The sequence below is a fragment of the Macaca nemestrina genome, chromosome X, assembly GCF_043159975.1.
Source record: "Macaca nemestrina isolate mMacNem1 chromosome X, mMacNem.hap1, whole genome shotgun sequence".
Taxonomy (NCBI): Eukaryota; Metazoa; Chordata; class Mammalia; order Primates; family Cercopithecidae; genus Macaca; species Macaca nemestrina.
In genome coordinates, this window is record NC_092145.1 from 118,835,114 (window position 1) to 118,854,692 (window position 19,579).

A 19,579-nucleotide genomic window follows, 5' to 3' on the forward strand; every position below is an offset into this window, starting at 1 on the left:
AGTGGATCACCCTGAGGTCAGGAGTTCGATACCAGCCTGGCCAACATGATGAAACCCCGTCTCTAGTAAAAATACAAAAAATTAGCCGGGCGTGGTGGCGGGCACCTGTAGTCCCAGCTACTCAGGGGGCTGAGACAGGAGAATTGCTTGAACCTGGGAGGTGGAGGTTGTAGTGAGCCAAGATCGCGCCACTGCACTCCAGCCTGGGCAGTAAGAGCAAAATTCTGTCTCAAAAAAAAAAAAAAAAAGAATGTGGTATTGTTTTATGTTTTTATATTTTACGTAAATGATTTCATGCAGTACATACCCTTTTGCAATTTTGCGGGGTTTTTTTACTCAACATTATATATGAGATATACTCGTGTTGATGCATGTGAATGTAGTTCATTTCATTGCAGTGCTATATCATATTCCATTTTGTAAGTAAACCAGTTCACTTCTCCATGCCTTTGCTGATATATACTTATTTCCAATTGTTTCATATTATGAATGGTAGCTCACTGAGCATCATTCCATGTTTCTTGTGTACATATCTGAGTGATTCTGTAAGATGTATACCTTGTAGATGACTTGCTGGATCACAGAATAGGCATGTTCAATGTTACTGTATCAAAGTGTGTCTGAAATGACCCTATTGTTTATAAACCTGTTTTAAGTAAGGTGTGGTTTTAAGACCTATTGCTAGGCTTTTGAATCGTTAGCTTATCTGTTAATTTTTACTGTACAGTATTTAAATTCTTTCCCTTTTTATCTAAGCAGTGATAGATAGTGGGTGATCTCATTTTTTAATTAGGATTTTATTATCTTCTCATCTATTATAGAGATTTAGGCATAAATGAACACAGTGGCAAATTATACAAGATTTTAAAATGATAAGTGAACATATATTTTCTGACACATTGTCAGTTCCCAAATCATTTACTTTTAAACACACTTTAAATTAGTATCAAGTGCTTGATTTTAATAACTACTTTAGTGACATGAGAAACGATGGCACTTTAATTATTTTGCTGTTAAAGTCATAAATTTCACTAACTTCATAATCTATGTTAAGAGTATTAGCTTAAAAATGTATTTTGAAAAGATTTTACATAGAGATTTAAAAGATAGTACCTTGAAATGGTTTACAGTTAAGCAAATGAAATATCACAGTTACAAGCACAGCTTTGAGATCTGACTTTTGTAAATGCTAGAACTTTGTTTCCTAATTTTTTTAGTTCTTCAAAGAATTAAGAGGCTGTATTATATAATTCATTTTAGTATGTTTACCTCAGGTACTTTTAGAACTAGAGTGTATTTTTGCTGCCACAGATGTATCATGCAGGGAGTATCCTGGTTTAAATTCTGAAGTGCTTTCACTCCTACTTGGTTCACCTTGAAATCGTCTAAAAAGAAGTTGGCACATTATTTTGCGAATGTTACTGGACATCAGGAAATACATGACTGGATCTAAGCAACTATTGAAAGATGAGAGAACCAGCATGATCTCATTGGTTTTGTGAACAATTTCTTTCCAGTAGCAAGACGATACATTTAGCTGTGAAGAAATGTAGATGAATCGAAAGGCATGATAGGGAACAAAACATATAGTAAAAATGATAAGTACAATAAAGGAGTTCCGGGCTGTAGTGGCATATTTACCAGAATTAGGAAATTTTGACCTCCTTTTAGAAATCCTCAATAGATTCTTCCCAATCTTAATATATGAAAGGATTATTAGTAAGAAAATTAGCCAGAACATTACCACAAGAATGAAGTTAAAAATGGCTTCTCCTTTTGCATTATGCTTATCTCTATAATGGAAACACATTGTGGAATTATGCCCCCCTTTCTTAAGTGTTAAAATAATCATAGTTAGGAATCCACCAAGAGCAAGCATCCATACTATACAACAGACATAAATACTTTGTTTGGTTGTTATTGCCTTCCGTTGCTGTATAGACCGATTAATTTTTATATAGCGATCCAAACTGATGAATCCAAGCAAAATAATGCTAATGTACATGTTCATATAAAATAGTGTTCCCACAACCTTGCACAGAATCACACCTAGTGTCCACTTGTTTTGGTTAATGTGATACATTATTCGGAAAGGGAGGCAGAAGATGAGTAGGAGGTCTGCAATGACTACATTAAGTAGATAAATTTGAATGGAATTTCTTTTGCGGTGAATACCCAGAAATACATAGAGGGCGATTATGTTCCCAACCAGTCCCACAATGAAAATAACAGAGTAAGATGTTGTTAACACAGTAGATAGTAATTTTTCATCCATGGGACAGGTAGTAACATTTGGTGTTCCTGAGAAGTTTTGTGGCGGTTGGTCGCTATGACTGGTTATAAAGCGCATTCTGTGGGAGGAGTAAGGCCAGCTGCTGACTGAAGTTGTCGTCATTGTTATGGTGTGACTTCTCATTGTCTTCTGTGGAGATCAAAAAGTGAAAGTGCTAAATGACATATTCCTCATGTGTAGTTCTCATGTCTTCAGATTTTTCCTACAACACAATGCCAAACATTGAGTCATTTGCTATTTTAATAATAGTTACTTTAACTAAAAGTATAAATAATAGGCTGGGCCTCCCAGCACACGCCTATGTTCCTAGCTACTCGGGAGGCTACAGCAGGAGGATTGCTTGAATCCAGTAGTTCAAGGCTGTAGTGACCTATAATTGTGCCACTGTACTCCAGCCTGGCAACAGAACAAGACCCCATCTCTTTAAAAAAAAAAAAAAAAAAAAAAAGACAGAGTAAGTAATAAATGATTTATTTTCAGACATTGTGAGAAACTTTACTTTTATCCTACTTCATCTAGTAACATTATTGTATCATTAAACAAGCAGCACATAGTGTGGTATCTCATAGAGTTTCATGCTCTAACCTTTCCTGTGGCTATGGCCTACATTCAAGGTCTGTTTCGTGTATTATATTAAAACAACTCAATTTATGAAATCATCTTCTCTTAGGGAAGTTCTTATGGGAATAGAGATGCTAGTGAAGAGAAATGACAGCTCATATTTCTCTTTTTTCTTTTTTTTTGAGACGGAGTCTCGCTCTGTCACCCAGGCTGGAGTGCAGTGGCCAGATCTCAGCTCACTGCAAGCTCCGCCTCCCGGGTTTACGCCATTCTCCTGCCTCAGCCTCCCGAGTAGCCGGGACTACAGGCGCCCGCCACCGCGCCCGGCTAGTTTTTTGTATTTTTTAGTAGAGACGGGGTTTCACCGTGTTAGCCAGGCTGGTCTCGATCTCCTGACCTCGTGATCCGCCCGTCTCGGCCTCCCAAGGTGCTGGGATTACAGGCTTGAGCCACCGTGCCCGGCCGACAGCTCATATTTCTCAAAGATGAGCATCCGTTTCTCTAAAGGTATGTACAACCATAAGAGAGCTGGGCCCACTGCTGGCCCTGCCCAGCTTCAGAACCACTTCCTGCCTTGACTTTTTCCCTCGTATGTGGCATTCATTCATTTTGACATGTATTGCTACATGGCGTGTGACTTACTGTGGCGGTCTCATTCTATAAGTGGGAATAAAGAAGAGGATCCTAAATTTCTTTTCAGCCTGAGACCAAGGTAGGGATCTTAGGGCATGCAATTAACATAATAGACTAAGAGAACACAGCACCTGCAAGGTTACACAGACTCTTGTATCAGTGAACAGGAGAAAAAAGTAACCAAACAAAACCAAGTCAGCTGGCAGCTGCTGGTTAGCCACTCCTAACCTAGAAGCATAGAGTGATAACGTAGATGGGAAACAGCATGTGCAATCTAAGATTTTGAAAGTAACCTGACCAGCCGGGGGCGGTGGCTCAAGCCTGTAATCCCAGCACTTTGGGAGGCCGAGATGGGCGGATCACGAGGTCAGGAGATCGAGACCATCCTGACTAACAGTGAAACCCCGTCTCTACTAAAAAATACAAAAAACTAGCCGGGCGAGGTGGCGGGCGCCTGTAGTCCCAGCCACTCGGGAGGCTGAGGCAGGAGAATGGCGTAAACCCGGGAGGCGGAGCTTGCAGTGAGCTGAGATCCGGCCACTGCACTCCAGCCTGGGCGACAGAGTAAGACTCCGTCTCAAAAAAAAAAAAAAAAAAAAAAAAAAAGAAAGTAACCTGACCAAAGCTTAAATGTGCCCTGGGTTCAATAATTTGAGACTTGCTAGAACCTTCGAAGAGATGGTGTTTGAATTCTACTTGTTTGTGGCAGCAGAGAATATTTGCAAAGCTACTTATTATTGGCCCAATGACTGCTGTGAAGAGCTTAGTCTGAGAGCTGGTCACAACAAGTAAAGAAAGCGTTTCTGGAGGTCTCATCACATTTCTCTCTTAGAGTGACTGCCCTATTTCTCTACAGCAGCCACTTAGCAGGGTTAACATAAAGATGCCCAGAGCAAGGTTTTCAAAATCAGACCCAACTAACTTGTGACCAAGGGCAAATAACTTAATCTTTTCTATGCCTTAGTTTTCTCATTTGTGAAAATGAAAAATGCATAAGAAGAACTTAATCCTGGCACATAGTGATTGCTTAATAAAAGTTAGCTTTAATAAACACCTCTTGATTAATCTCATTTTAGTAAATATCTCACACTTGGCTAAGTACTGTGTGGGAAAGGAAGGTGAATAAGACAGAGACCCTATTAGTAAACATTTTGGAGAGGTGGACATTCAAACCCTGACTGCTACCATGTAAAGTGGATTTGAATTACATAAATTAAGTCCCTGATTTGATCTTATACACAGAGATAAACAGCCTTTCTTAAAGCTCTACCCATAATTTGATTAAAAACAAAGCATTTTTGTAGAGGGTAACATTAAGGTTTAAAATGTTGTAAAGTTGGGGAGCATTGATTCCACAGAAGAGGAACTGGCTGGTGAAGAGGAAGTTATGTAATCCCTGGTAAGAGCCTGTTTCCAGAATTCAGGAAGGTGGAGGGAGAAAGGAAGGGAGCAGGGAAGGACTGGGTCTAGTCTGTCATGTCTCAACTTCAGGAAGACAAATTTCAGAAAGTTTATAGAAAGATATAGGCGTGTTTCTTGTGATCTTAGATTCTGGTTTTTTTGTTTGTTTGATTTGATTTGTTTTGTTTTGTTTTGTTTTTGAGACAGAGTTTTGCTCTTGTCACCCAGGCTAGAGTGCAATGGCGCGATCTCAGCTCACTGCAACCTCTGCCTCCTGGGTTCAAGCGATTCTCCTGCCTCAGCCTCCCTAGTAGCTGGGATTACAGGCGCCCACCACCATGCCCGGCTAATTTTCGTATTTTTAGTAGAGATGGGGTTTCACCATGTTGGCCAGGCTGGTCTTGAACTCCTGACCTCAGGTGATCCTCCCGCTTTGGCCTCCCAAAGTGCTGGGATTACAGGTGTAAGCCACCATGCCCAGCCTGTGATCTAAGATTCTAAAAGGAAAGGGCAATCTAGAAAGAATGTCAGGCTGCCAAAAATGAAACTAATAATGCAACCTGCATTACCAGGAAATGGGTGTCTGTAGAGGGACCACCTATATTGTGTGGTTATCTAGGGAGCTCTCATAGGTTCAGGGAATTGAGGCACAGGAAGTGATGTGATTTTGAGAGCTCAAGTAGCTGAAATGACATGAAAACTCACCTGTAAGTAGTTATTTTGGATTTTTTTCTTCTCTCATGCTAGATTTTAAGTTCCATTAGGATTAAGAACCAAATCAATTTTGTTTGGCTCTCTGTACCTAATGCTTAGCACAATAAATAATACTAAATCAGGCCGGGCGCAGTGGCTCACGCCTATAATCCCAGCACTTTGGGAGGCCGAGACGGGCGGATCACGAGGTCAGGAGATCGAGACCATCCTGGCTAACACGGTGAAACCCCGTCTCTACTAAAAAATACAAAAAACTAGCTGGGCGAGGTGGCGGGCGCCTGTAGTCCCAGCTACTGGGGAGGCTGAGGCAGGAGAATGGCGTGAACCCAGGAGGCGGAGCTTGCAGTGAGCTGAGATCCGGCCACTGCACTCCAGCCTGGGTGACAGAGCGAGACTCCGTCTCAAAAAAAAAAAAAAAATAAAAATAAATAAAAAAAAAAAAAAATCAAAGAGGGAATTTATTAGAAATACATATGAAGCTCTACATGTGGATATTAAAAGCAGCTTTACAAGTACAGGAAGAGCTTTAGCTGCATTAACAAACACAATTGCAATTGCTCTATCAGTAGCGTAGTGTGGTGGCAATGAAAAACCCATCTTTTATTGAATTCCTAGATATGTGGTGTCTGAAATGAAAATTGTTACTACTAAACTGCTTCCATCCCAAGCTGGTAGGATCTCCCCTTTAATGTAGTGTTTGATCCACAGCAGTACACTTAGAAAAGGCCATGGACAAAATGGAGAGAAGAACTCAAATCATGTCATAGAAGCAAATTGAAGGAAATAGGCACCTTACCTTGAAGATGAGAATGCTTTACAAAGCCATAGAGAAAAGGGTTTCACTTTGTTATATGTGTCTTCGCAAAGCAAAACAAGAACCAATGATAGAAATTGCAGAGACAGATGTTACCTCCTTTTAAGGAAATCATTTTTTTCTAATGAAATGATCTCTCTTGGGAGGCAGTATAAGGATCTTACCACTGGAGATTTTTGAGACTACCACCAATTGGAGTCTTTGTAGAAGGGATTATCAGTGGTTCTCAATCCTGGCTACATATTAGAATCCTCTTGAGGGCTTTTTAAAGATACCAGTGCTTGGCTCCTTCCCCAGATACTCTGATTTAATTGGTCTGGAATGGGTTTCAGGCACTGGTTTCCTTTAAAAGCTCCTCAGGGGATTTTAATGTGCAGTCAGAATTGAACCCTTAAGCTAGATGGCCAAACCATTAACTAATATTTATTTAGTACTTTCTGTGTACCAGACATTGTGTTAAACCCATTTATGTTACTTCCTTTGCATAATCCTTGCAATACTCTGTGAGGTAGGTATCACAAAAGAGGTAACGAAAGATCAAGAGGTTGACCAGGTACAGTGGCTCACGCCTGTAATCCCAACACTTTGGGAGGCTGAGGCTGGAGGATCACTTAAGACCAGGAGTTCAAGACCAGCCTGCCAGCCAAGGCAACATAGCAAGAACCTGTCTCTAAAATAAAAAAAAAAGGAAGAAAGAAAGAAAGTTCAAGAGGTTATGATCTTTACTCTTGGCCACACAACTCTTTTTTTTTTTTTTTAGATGGAGTCTCACTCTGTCACCCAGGCTGGAGTTCAAATGGCATGGTCTCAGCTCACTGCAACCTCCGCCTCCTGGGTTCAAGCAATTCTCCTGCCTCAGCCTCCCAAGTAGCTGGGACTACAGGCATGTGCCACCACACCCAGCTAATTTTTGTATTTTTAGTAGAGACGGAGTTTCACTGTGTTGGCCAGGCTGGTCTTGAACTCCTGACCTCATGATCCACCCGCCTCTGCCTCCTAAAGTGCTGGGATTACAGGCATGAGCCACCGCACCTGGCAAGCCACACAATTCTTAAATGACAGTGCCCAAGGTGGGACTCAGATCTGACTTTTAGAGCCCATGATGCTTTTCACCAAACCTCACTCCTTTTCACATAAGATCAGCATTTTCTTGATTAATATTGAGTTCTATCAGCAGTATTGGCATGATTCCTTTAACATACACTTTAACAATTTTAAGAACAGATTATGCCATCTGGCTTTACTTCTTTACAAAGGGTGTTAATCTTCTTATTTGCTATGTCCATTATTATAAGGAAGTAAATCTAGAGTTTACAGAATCACAAATCATTCATCAGAATGATTGCCACTACCCGCAGAGCATATCTTTTTAAACTTACTTCTAGACCCGATAGCCATAATCAGGATGTCTCCAGAAAGCTGTTAGCACAAAGCACATATCCTGAAACCATTTGCCTCAGCTCTAATCTGCAAGTAAAATAAGTAATAGTTGGATGGTCTGTCAGTAAGCGTTTCTGGTTTTGCTTTAGTCTTCAGTTTAAAGAGAATGAAGCAAAGCCAATGCATTTGTTTACATTATAATAGTGGCCATCATTTACAACCATGTTTTAGACAGCTTGCATACAATTATTGATTCACAAATTGACAGCTGGGCACCATGGTTCATGCCTGTGATCCCAGCACTTTGGGAGGCTGAAGCAGGAGGATCACTTGAGTTCAAGAGTTCTAGACCAGCCTGGGCAAGATGGTGAAACCCTGTCTCTACAAAAAATATAAAAATTAGCTGGGTATGGTGACGTGTGCCTGTAGTCCCAGCTACTCCCAGCTACTCAAGAGCCTGAGGTGGGAGGATCGCTTGAGCCTGGGAAGCAGAGGTTGCAGTGATCCAAGATCACTCCACTGTGCTTCAGCCTGGGTGACAGAGTAAGACCTTGTCTCAAAAAAATAAGAAAAGAATATTAAAAAAAAAAAATTGGCTGGGCACAGTGGCTCATTCCTGTAATTCCAGCACTTTGGGAGGCCGAGGCAGGCAAATCACTGGAGGCCAGGAATTCAAGACCAGCCTGGCCAACATAGCGAAACCCCGCCTCTACTAACAATACCAAAAAAAAAAAAAATTAGCAGGGCGTGGTGGCACGCACCTGTAGTCCCAGCTACTCCACAGGCTAAGGCTGGAGAATTGCTTGAACCCGGGAGACAGAGGCTGCGGTGAGCTGTGCATGCCACTGCACTCTAGCCTGGGCAACAGAACGAGAGTCTGTCTCAAAAAAAAAAATTTTTTTTAATTAAAAATCACAATTAGATTCTGTTTTAAACTTGGTGACTGGTTTTTTTTTTCTCCTTTGAAGTTGGTTGGTACATTACAATGTCATTCACTATATAAGGCTATTTATTGATACTTTTAAATTTACTTGTTTGATATGTTAAGAATTGCTTGTGAAGATAAGAAACAAACCACTGTGTTTACATAGGGGATTAATTTCCCAGTGGACATTGCTTGTGACCCATGTGCTATATTGAAGTGGTCACAATAGTTTTGTAATAGTGGATAATGTTTTTTAAATGTTGTTACGTGGCAAATCCTATTCACAAGTTCAAAAACATAGTTTAGCGCATTGTACCCTCGCACCACCACCTACTCCTGCAGTTTTTTTTTCAACTGGCTCATGTAGGAGTACTGGACCCAGAGGGCAGGACCCAACAGATTCCACTGTGACTCCAGATGAGCAGAAGCTTTTAAAATGCAGTTTGGGTATGTTTGTGAAAATATCACATTGCTATGTTGAAATACATACCTATTTGGTAATAGTCGCAACCTTTCACCGTTTTTAGTTTGACTTGATAATGACTGAATCTATTCAGGGCATGCTTCAAAATTGCGTTAACTGCTGTATACAAAATGAAAATTGAAAACATATTACTTTAGAAATAATACTATTAGTAATGTGTTAGGTTTTGTTACAAATTTAACTGTGTCCATAAAAAACACATTTTTAAAAATTATTATTTGAACTAAAGCATATTTTGCTTTCTCTCTTATCTAATATTCACCTTATTTACTTCTGAAACACCAAACTTAAATGTTATATGGTTTGGTAATACTATAAAGTAGTAATAATATAATAAAGAAAAGATAGTAATAGAAAATAGGGAGACAGCATAACTTAATAAAGTCAATAAGTTATAATATATAATACATTAGAAATAAAATGTATTGCATATGAAAATAATTTTAATTCATGCAAGTAGATCTGCAAATCTTGATGGCAGTATCCAAATGCAGTATCAACAATGTGACTATATTGGCAGTAGGAGCTTAAATACCTTGAATGTCTTAAAGTACTTAAAATAACTAAAAAGGCAGTCTCATTTGAAATCAAGGCAGAGGCGTCATTCAAGCAATTTACTCAGTAGTTCTAAAAGCAAAGAACTGCTGACATTACAGTAGCCTTATCACCATGAATCACGTTTCACTTTGAATGTTCAGATAATCAAATTTTAGCTGAAATAAAGGTTCATTTATAGAGCTGAAATCAATACTCACAGTTCAGGTTCGCCTGAAGTAAAAGGAGCTGAACCCTAAGCTTCCCTAGACACTGAGACTCGTCTTGGTTGTGTCAGCTGGGCTCTTCCATCCGGTCGTGGTGCAATTGGTTGGGGTTCTCTTCTTTTTTATGTTCACATGTGGTGGCAGGGTTTTTTTTTTTCCCCTTCTTTTTTTTGTTTCTTTTTTCATTATGACAACTCTCAGATTCCTTTTGAAAATATTAAAAAGCCCTGCCACCATGGAACAATTTTAAGCTCAAGCAACACTGAACTTTAGGAAATTATTTATATCTTTTTTATAAATACCTTCCAACTTGATAACTGTGGAAAGTTTCCCTCCCCCACCCAAAATTTAAAAGCTTTATAAATTCTAAGCAGAAATATGTATTTTCTATTTTTTGTAAGAAATGATACATAATATGCTATATGGACTTTCAAAGCACAAGCACTGAATTTCTATTTCTTTTTGGATTTGTTTTAGAAATTAAGTTATTCAGATAAAGTGGCATTCCTTTATTGAATTATAATAACATTAGTGATGAATTATTTTACTCTTTTTTAAGTTTTACTTCATTTGTACATTATTTTAGCATATTTCCATGTATTCCTTTAAGACCTTTGCTAAAACAGTCTTGTGTTATTAGGACTAGATGAGATTTCTAATGGTGGTCTCCCCTTTTTATCACTATGATAAACTCTCCAAGCAAATTAAAACATCACCTGTATTTTAAGCAAAATAATGATGGGATTCTGCAGTTTTGGTTTTGATGCTAGTCCAAAATTTAACCACTATCTGTCCATCTTTGTAACTGCTGGCCGTGCAGTTTAGTGTTATTTCCCTTTTTTTGTTGCCATTTGAAATGAAGAAGAGTTAGTTTTCATTCTCCCCATAAGTGTTGTCCTGCGGCTTTGTTTACACTAAATATTTGACTCATTGGGCTGTATCTAACATTCTAATTATTTCTGGGTACACTCTTCTGAACATTATATTCTCCAGAGCTTTTTGTTTGTTGTAAATATGATATATGGGACAGGATATTTTTAAATTGCTAGAATAAAAATGTTTTGTAGCTCTTACTTCCCCTCAGAACCTCTGAGAAGGAAGGTGGTTACTGTATTGGTCTGGCAGGATTTTCTTTTATTGTGGTACAATATGTAACATTAGATTTACCATCTTAACCTTTTTTTTTTTTTTGAGACGGAGTTTCGCTCTTGTCGCCCAGGCTGGAGTACAGTGGCACGATCTCAGCTCACTGCAACCTCTGCCTCCTAGGTTCCAGCTATTCTTCTGCCTCAGCCTCCTGAGTAGCTGGGATTACAGACATGCACCACCATCCCTGGCTAATTTTTGTATTTTTAATAGAGACGGGGTTTTGCCATGTTGGTCAGGCTAGTCTCGAACTCCTGACCTCAAATGATCCACCCACATCAGCCTCCCTAAGTGCTGTGATTACAGGCATGAGCCATCGTGCCCAGCCCCATCTTAACCATTTTTAAGTGTACAATTCAATAGTGTTAAGTATATTCACATTGTTGTGCAACAGTTTCTAGAAGTTTTTCGTCTTGCACAACTAAAACCCTTTGCCACTAAACTATTTCTCTCCTCTTCCACTGCCCTTACAATCATGATTTGTGTTTCATTGATTTTGACTATTTTGGATACTTCATATGAATGGAATCACACAGTATTTGTCCTTTTGTGACAGGTTTATTTCACTTAGTGTCATATCCTCGAGGTTCATCTGTGTTGCAGCATGTTACAGGATTTCCTTCTTTTATCAAACTGCATTATATTCCACTGTATATGCACCACATTTTCCTTATGCATTCATCTGTTGATGGAGTTTTTGGTTGCTTCCACCTCTTGACTAATGTGAATAATGCTGCAGTGAGCATGAGTATGCATATATCTCTTCAAGATCCTATCAGGAATTTTTTAATGACTAAATAGGCATTTACCTATGTGCATTCTATTTCATATAATCTAGTATGAATATATTTTTTTCTGTATTATTTTCCTACACCTAAGCCAACCCTTTTCAAAATACTAATTGTTTTAATCTTCAGTTTCCTCATATTGTGACCACATTTTCTCCTCAATGTGAGTCAACACAGCTACCACCAGATTTGAGTATAATCTTTTTCTAGCTATTTCTTTATATATGCTTTTTCCTGTTCATTCTGGATTTTCTGGTTTGTCTCTGTGTTCTTAGCTCATTTTCGATATGTCCTTTTCCCTTCACGCTTCCTCTTTCTCTTGTTGAGATTGTAAGGTATTTATTTATATAAAGATAGAAGTAGAAAAGAATAAATGTATACGCTTGTTTGGTGCCATCTATTACTGATATCACCGTTCTCTTTAAATCCCAACCCCGGTTAAATTCAGCTCACCACCTACTCCAGGCCTGAACCTTGCCATCTAAAATGAAGACTGCTGGATACAAACATTCAATGATGCTGATTGGTCTCGCTTCAAATTCATGACTACAAACCTCAAGTGGGCCCCTGGGCTGCCAACAATCCTGGTATATTTCCTTAGTCCAGTGGTTCTCAAAACAGGTCCCAAACGAGTTGCATCAACATCACTCAGAAGCTTGTTAGAAATATATGTTCTTAGCTGGGCATGGTGGCGCACGCCTGTAGTTCCAGCTATTTGGGAGGCTGAGATGGGAGGAGTACTTGAGCCTAAGAGTTTGAGTCTAGCCTGGGCAACATAGCAAAACCTTGTCCCTAAAAAAAAAAAAAAAGAAAAGAAAAAAAAAAAAGGCTGAGTGTAGTGGCTCATGCCTATAATCCCAGCACTTTGGGAGGCCAAGGTGGGCAGATCACCTCAGGTCAGGAGTTCAAGACCAGCCTGACCAACATGGTGCAACCCCGTCTCTACTAAAAATACAAAAATTAGCCGGGTGTGGCGGCACGCGCCTGTAATCCCAGTTACTCAGGAGGCTGAGGCAGGAGAATCGCTTGAACCTGGGAGGCAGAAGTTGCAGTGAGCTGAGATCGCACCGTTGCACTCCAGCCTGGGTGACAGATCAAGACTCCATCTCAAAAAAAAAAAAAGAAAAAAATGCATATTCCTGACCTCATCCCAGACCTGTGAGCCAGAAATTCTGGGGATGGGGCTCAGCAACCTGTGTGATTCTGATGCTAAGGTTTGAGGACCACTGTTTAATCAGTTCATTCTCCTATTCCTTGAAAATACTTTTTCACACCTGTACTCTTCTCAGACTGCCAGGAACCCCCCTCCTTCCTCACTCCCACCTGGTGACCGCTTTTTATTTCACCAAGAAAATAGAAGCACTCGGAAGAGAACTTTATTGTCTTCCAGTGTCCACCTCTGCTAGTATATACAAATGTCTCTCTTTAAGAAACAAAAGCCGGGCACAGTGTTTCATGCTTGTAATCCCAGCACTTTGGCCAGCTGAGGTGGGCAGATCCCTTGAGCTCAGGAGTTCGAGACCAGCCTGGGCAACATGGCGAAACCCTACCTTTACAAAAAACCACAAAAATTAGCCAGGTGTGGTGGCACGTACCTGTAGTCCCAGCTACTCAGGAGGCTGAGGCAAGAGGTTGGCTTAAGCCCCAGGAGTTGGAGGCTGCAGTGAGCCATGATCGTGCCACTGCACTCCAGCCTGGGCGACATAGTGAGACCCTGTCTCAAAATAAATAAAATTAAAAATTTAAAAACCTCCACAAAAAAGCTCTAGGTACTGCAATGGAATTACCTATAGAATATATTGTTATGTGGAAATTTTGAATATTTGTGCGTATTTTCTTATTTTTAAAAAATTGAAGGATAAACTGAAAACTAATAAAAATAGTTACCAGTGGTGAAGAAAAGATTGGGAGTGGGGGAAGAGTGCAAAAGCTAGACCTCTCTGAATAGTATGTTTTACAGTTTGTACTTTAGAACGTATGTACATGTTTTATATAATTAAAACACCAAATTAAGGCAAAATCTAATGAAAACAAAAGAACTTTGCTCTATTGCAAAGTGAAAGCAAAACCACAAGGAGTTATTTTTAGTAACTTTAAAATAGTTACTATTTTTAGTAACTTTAAAATAGGGTAGGGGTTTTTGTTTTGTTTTTACATAATTTTAGACTTACAGAAAAGTTATGAGAACAAGTATGAGGATTCTAGATACCTTTTACTCAGATTCTCTATGTTAACATTTTTTTTTCATTTGTTTAATCCTTCTCAATCTCTCACTCTTATCCATTTACATATTTCCTAAAAATAAGGAATTCTTTTACATAGCTGCAGTACAGTTATCAAAATTAGATAATTTATATTGACCTAATATCATTATGTATTCTACAGACCTTGTTTCAATTTCATCAGTTGTCCTAGTAATATCCTTTCTAACAAATAAAAACAAACCGGGCACAGTGGCTCACACCTGTTATCCCAGCACTTTCGGAGGATGAGGCGGGCAGATCACTTGAGGCCAGGAGTTCGAGACCAGCCTGGTCAACATGCCAAAACGCTGTCTCTACCAAAAATGCAAAAAAAATTAGTCCGGCATGGTGGCGCACTCCTGTAACCCCAGCTACTTGGGAGGCTGAGGCACAAGAATCGCTTGAACTCAGGAGGTGGAGGTTGCAGTGAGCAGAGATCATGCCACTGCACTCCAGCCTGGGTGACAGAGTGAGACCCTGTCTCAAAAATATATATATATATTAAAAACAAGATCTATCTTTTCAGTCTCCTTTAATCACTTTAACCTGGAACTGTATTTGAAGAATATAGGCCAGTTACTTTCTAGAATGTCCCTCTTTGGGTTTGCCCAGTGTTCCTTCATGATTAGATCTGGTTATGTACTTTGGCAGGAATACCACAGCAGTGTTGCCAAGTTCTCAATGCATCATATCAGGAAGCACATGCTATCAATCAGTCCCATTAGAAGTAGTGTTAACTTTGCTAGTTTCTGCTGGGTTTCTCCCCTGTAAAATTACTAGTTTCCCATTTGTAATTAATAAGTATCCTGTAGGGAGATATTTAGAGATTACATAAATATCTTACCACTCTTCAAACTTTCACCCACAAGTTAGCATCCTTGATGATTCTTACCTGAATCAGTTATGATATTGAAAACTGCCAGATTCCAGCATTTCTTCTACATTTGATTTTCTACTTAAAACTTTTCCTCCTTCCCCATTCATTTATTTGTTTATTTATTTACATCAGCATAGACTCATGGATTCTTACTTTACTCAGTAGTAAAAGGGTATTTTGACCGGGCATATCTAGTGGGATATATCTTAAGGACAAAAAGAACCACAAAATCTTAAACAGCCTTCAGTGGTGGTGTTATTGATAATGTAGGTATTACTATTATTTTAAAACTCACACACACACACACATTCTGAAGCACAAAGCAAATGAGTAATTATGTTAGTATCATTAGGTACCAAGATTACAGTTGACCCTTGAACAACATGGGGGTTAGGGGTACTGATCCCTGCACAGTTGAAAATCCATGCATAACTTTTGACTCCCCCAAAACTTAACTACTCCCGGAAGCTTTACCAATAACATAGTTGATTAACACATATTTTGTGTGACATGCATCAAGGGAGCCTCAAGTGATCCTCCCACCTCGACCTTCCAAAGCACTGGGATCATAGGCATGAGCCACCACTCCCAGCCGGTTTGATAATTATAGAAAGAGGTTTGGCTTTAAAAATGTCAAGATGTCGGGCCAGACGCGGTGGCTCAAGCCTGTCATCCCAGCACTTTGGAAGCCGAGGCGGGAGGATCACGAGGCCAGGAGATCGAGACCATCCTGGCTAACATGGTGAAACCCCGTCTCTACAAAAAATACAAAAAAATTAGCCGGGCATGGTGGCGGGCGCCTGTAGTCCAAGCTACTCGGGTAACTGTGGCAGGAGAATGGCGTAAACCCGGGAGGCGGAGCTTGCAGTGAGCCGAGATTGCGCCACTGCACTCCAGCCTGGGCGACAGAGCAAGACTCCGTCTCAAAAAAAAAAAAAAAAAGTCAAGATGTCAGGATACAGTGGCACATGCCTGTAGTCCCAGCTAATCAGGAATCTGAGGCAAGAGGTTCGCTTGAGCCCAGGAGTTCTGGGATGTGGTGCATTATCCCAATCAGGTGTCCACATGAAGTTTGGCATCAATATGATCTCCCAGGAGGGGGGTACCACCAACTTGCTTAAGGAGGAGTGTGAACTGGCCCAGGTTGTCAGCGGAGCAGGTCAAAACTCCTGTGCTGATCAGTAGTGGGATTGTGCCTGTGAATAGCCACTGTGCTCCAGCCTGGGCAACAGAGTGAGACCCCCACCTGTGAAAATAAATTAAAATTAAATAATGTCAACATAACAGGAGGATCCGTTTTTGTCAACAAAGAGGCAGCAGATGAGTTCTCAGATGCCATTCAGAAAATTATTGAAGAGGAACAATATCTGCCTGAACAGGCTGTTAATATGGATGAAAAGTGCCCTATTCTGGGGGGGAAAAAATGCCACAAAAGATATCTATTAATAAGGAACAGAAGCAAGCACCAAGATTTAAGGCAGGAAGGGATACGCTAACTCTAATAAGCATAGTCCTGATATAATTCCAGCTGCATTTGCACAAAACAGTAGAGTCAGCCTATCTGCCTCACTTGAGGCCAGGAGTTTGAGATGACCTTGGGCAACATAATGAGACACTCTACCCAAAAAAAAAAAAAGTTTTTAATTAGCTAGGCATGGTGGCACACACCTGTAGTGCCAGCTTCTGTGGTGACTGAGGCAGGAGGATCGCTTGAGCCCAGGAGTTCAAGGCTACAGTAAGCTATGATTGCACCACTGCACTCCAGCCTGGGTGACAGAGTGAGACCCTGTCTCTTAAAAAAAAAAAAAAAAAAATTATCAAACCGTCTTTTGCCATCATTGCATTCTCCAGCTTTTAGATCCTTCACTTTTTTTTTTTTTTTTCCTGAGACAGTCTTGTTCTGTCGCCCAGGCTAGAGTGTAGTGTCAGCCTCTTGGGTTTAAGCAATTTTCCCGCCTCAGCCTCCTGAGTAGCTGGAACTACAGGCACGCGCTACCATGCTGGGCTAATTTTTGTGTTTGTAGTAGAGATAAGGTTTCGCCATGCTGCCCATGCTGGTCTCAAAGTCCTCGACTCAAGTAATCTGCCCACTGCAGCCTCTCAAAGTACTGGGATTATAGGCATGAGCCACCACACCTGACCCCTTCACCTTCTTTTTGCTTTAAGTTGCTATTTCGCTTTTTCTCAAATTATGTTAGAATCTATAGATATACCTTTCTTATATCAATCCTGCACCCACATAAAAGCTGCATTTTCAGTACTACTTAAAAAGGTATTTCACAAAAAGTGCAAGATTTTAGCACCTACTGGTGTAGCTGCAGGAGCAGCTTCATGAATTTCCTTTTTTTTTTTTTATTACAATGGTCCTTATGTTGGATTCATTTATCTTGAGATGGCAGCCAATTGCAGTTGCAGACCTCAGTCTACAGTACATATCAAGCAATTCAGCTTTTTCTTTTTTTCTTTTCTTTTCTTTTTTTTTTTTTTTTTTGAGATGGAGTCTCACTCTTATCACCCAGGCTGGAGTGCAGTGGTGCGATCTCGGCTCACTGCAACCTCCGCCTCCCAGGTTCAAGCAGTTCTCCCACCTCAGCCTACTGAGTAGCTGGGATTTACAGGCACCTGCCACCATGCCCGGCTAATTTTTATACTTTTAGTAGAGATGGGGTTTCATCATGTTGGCCAGGCTGGTCTCGAACTCCTGACCTCAGCTGCAGCCTACCTTTTCTTGTAATGTCATGACTTTCCTCTGTTTCTTAGGAGAACTTCTAGTATCACCAGTGGCACTTTGTATGGATCCTATGGTTTAGGGTATTGCACTAAACACAATGAAAATAATGTGAGAACTGTGAGATCACTTTTACTGTGATATGCAATTTATTGGAGAGATGAACTGCTCAAGCAGAGATAAGTAGCATCACACAACATATTAGGTGAATACTTGCAAGACTTGAGCTCACTGCAATAGCGATAGGAGGGAGCTGTGAAATTATTACAGTAGTATAATACGTACTACAGTTAATTTTATGGTTATGATTTAATATTGCATCTTTGCATTTGTTCACATTTGACTGTGAATGGCACCATTTACAGTCTGTGTAGGTGTAAGCTTTGATACATTTTAACTCTTTATAATAGATTTGTGTACCTTTTTATGGTACTAAATAATAAATTAGTATCTAAATGTATTTTATGCATTTATGATACAGCTTTTTCTTAATTTTTTATTCCAGAAGTCATCCTTCACCTTTTTCTTAATTTTTAAAATAGTTCTAGGCAACATGGTTGGTCCACGAGTTTTTTTTCAAATTGTTACGAATCTCCAAAAAAAAATTCAATATATTTTATTGAAAACAATCCATGTATAAGTGGACCCACACAGTTCAAACCCATGTTCAATGGTCAACTGTACTTGCCAAATCAAAGAATTAAAGTAAAAACGCTATAATTGAATAGGAAGAAATACCAGTATGAACTTGTGGTTGGTTGGTTGGTTGGTTGGTTGGTTGATTTATTTATTTATTTATTTATTTATTTATTTATTTATTTATTTGTTGAGACAGAGTTTCGCTCTTGTTGCCCAAGCTAGAGTGCAATGGCATGATCTTGGCTCACCACAACCTCTGCCTCCCGGATTCAAGGAATTCTCCTGCCTCAGCCTCCTGAGTAGCTGGGATTACAGGCATGCACCACCACACCCAGCTAATTTTGTTTTTTTAGTAGAGACGGGGTTTCTCCATGTTGGTCAGGCTGGTTTTGAACTCCCAACCTCAGGTGATCCTCCCACCTCAGCCTCCCAAATTGCTGAGATTACAGACGTGAGCCACTGCACCCGGCATGGTTTATTTTTCTCCTAAAAAAATGCATTCTTTTTTCAGCACTGTCCACTGAAGAGCCAAAGTAATAATAACCCAGTAAAAATAATATGCCTAGTACCCATATCATGGATTTATTTATATTTTTTATTTTATGTTTATTTTTATTATTATTTTGAGACAGAGTCTCGCTCTGTCACCAGGCTGGAGTGCAGTGGCGCGATCTTGGCTCACTGCAACCTCCGCCTCCCGGGTTCAAGTGATTCTCCTGCCTCAGCCTCCCGAGTAGCTGGGACTACAGGTGCATGCCACCACACCAGCTAATTTTTGTATTTTTAGTAGAGACCGGGTTTCACCATGTTGGCCAGGATGGTCTCGATCTCTTGACCTCGTGATCCACCCACCTCGACCTCCCAAAGTGCTGGGATTACAGGCATGATCCACTGCACCCAGCCAATTTTTTTTTTGGGGGGGGGGGCGGGGGGACAAGATCTTGCTCTGTCACCCAGGCTGGAGTGCAGTGGCGTGATCTTAGCTCACTGAGTTCAAGTGAAGCTACTGCCTCAGCCTCTCTAGTAGCTGGAATTACACACGTGTGCCACCACGCCTAGCTAATTTTTGTATTTTTAGTAGGGACAAGGTTGGCCGGCCTGGTCTTGAACTCCTGACCTCAAGTTATCCACCCGCCTCGGCCTCCCAAAGTGCTGGGATTACAGGCATGAGACACCGCGCCCAGCCCACATC

At 40.2% G+C, this 19,579-nt stretch overlaps 2 protein-coding genes across 21 annotated transcripts in view; one reads left to right on the plus strand and one right to left on the minus strand.

Moving 5' to 3' along the window:
- LOC105463230 (calcium/calmodulin dependent serine protein kinase) overlaps window positions 1-19,579 on the plus strand; it is a 412,561-nt gene that overhangs the window by 235,729 nt on the left and 157,253 nt on the right. The window lies entirely within an intron of this gene.
- On the minus strand, window positions 779-14,383 carry LOC105463202 (G protein-coupled receptor 34). 7 transcript variants are annotated; one of them, XM_011710179.3, is made up of 4 exons: window positions 9,961-10,114; window positions 9,212-9,304; window positions 7,796-7,883; window positions 779-2,422 (listed from the first exon to the last, which is right to left on the minus strand). In XM_011710179.3, exon 4 carries the CDS (start codon window positions 2,414-2,416, stop codon window positions 1,271-1,273), a length of 1,146 nt encoding a protein of 381 aa, XP_011708481.2. In that variant the 5' UTR covers window positions 2,417-2,422; window positions 7,796-7,883; window positions 9,212-9,304; window positions 9,961-10,114; the 3' UTR covers window positions 779-1,270. The 7 variants fall into 7 exon arrangements, with proteins under 7 accessions (XP_011708481.2, XP_011708475.2, XP_070944523.1 ...); XM_011710173.3 differs by having other exon boundaries at window positions 779-2,495; window positions 9,961-10,111; XM_071088422.1 differs by lacking the exons at window positions 7,796-7,883; window positions 9,961-10,114 and adding an exon at window positions 14,365-14,383 and having other exon boundaries at window positions 779-2,495.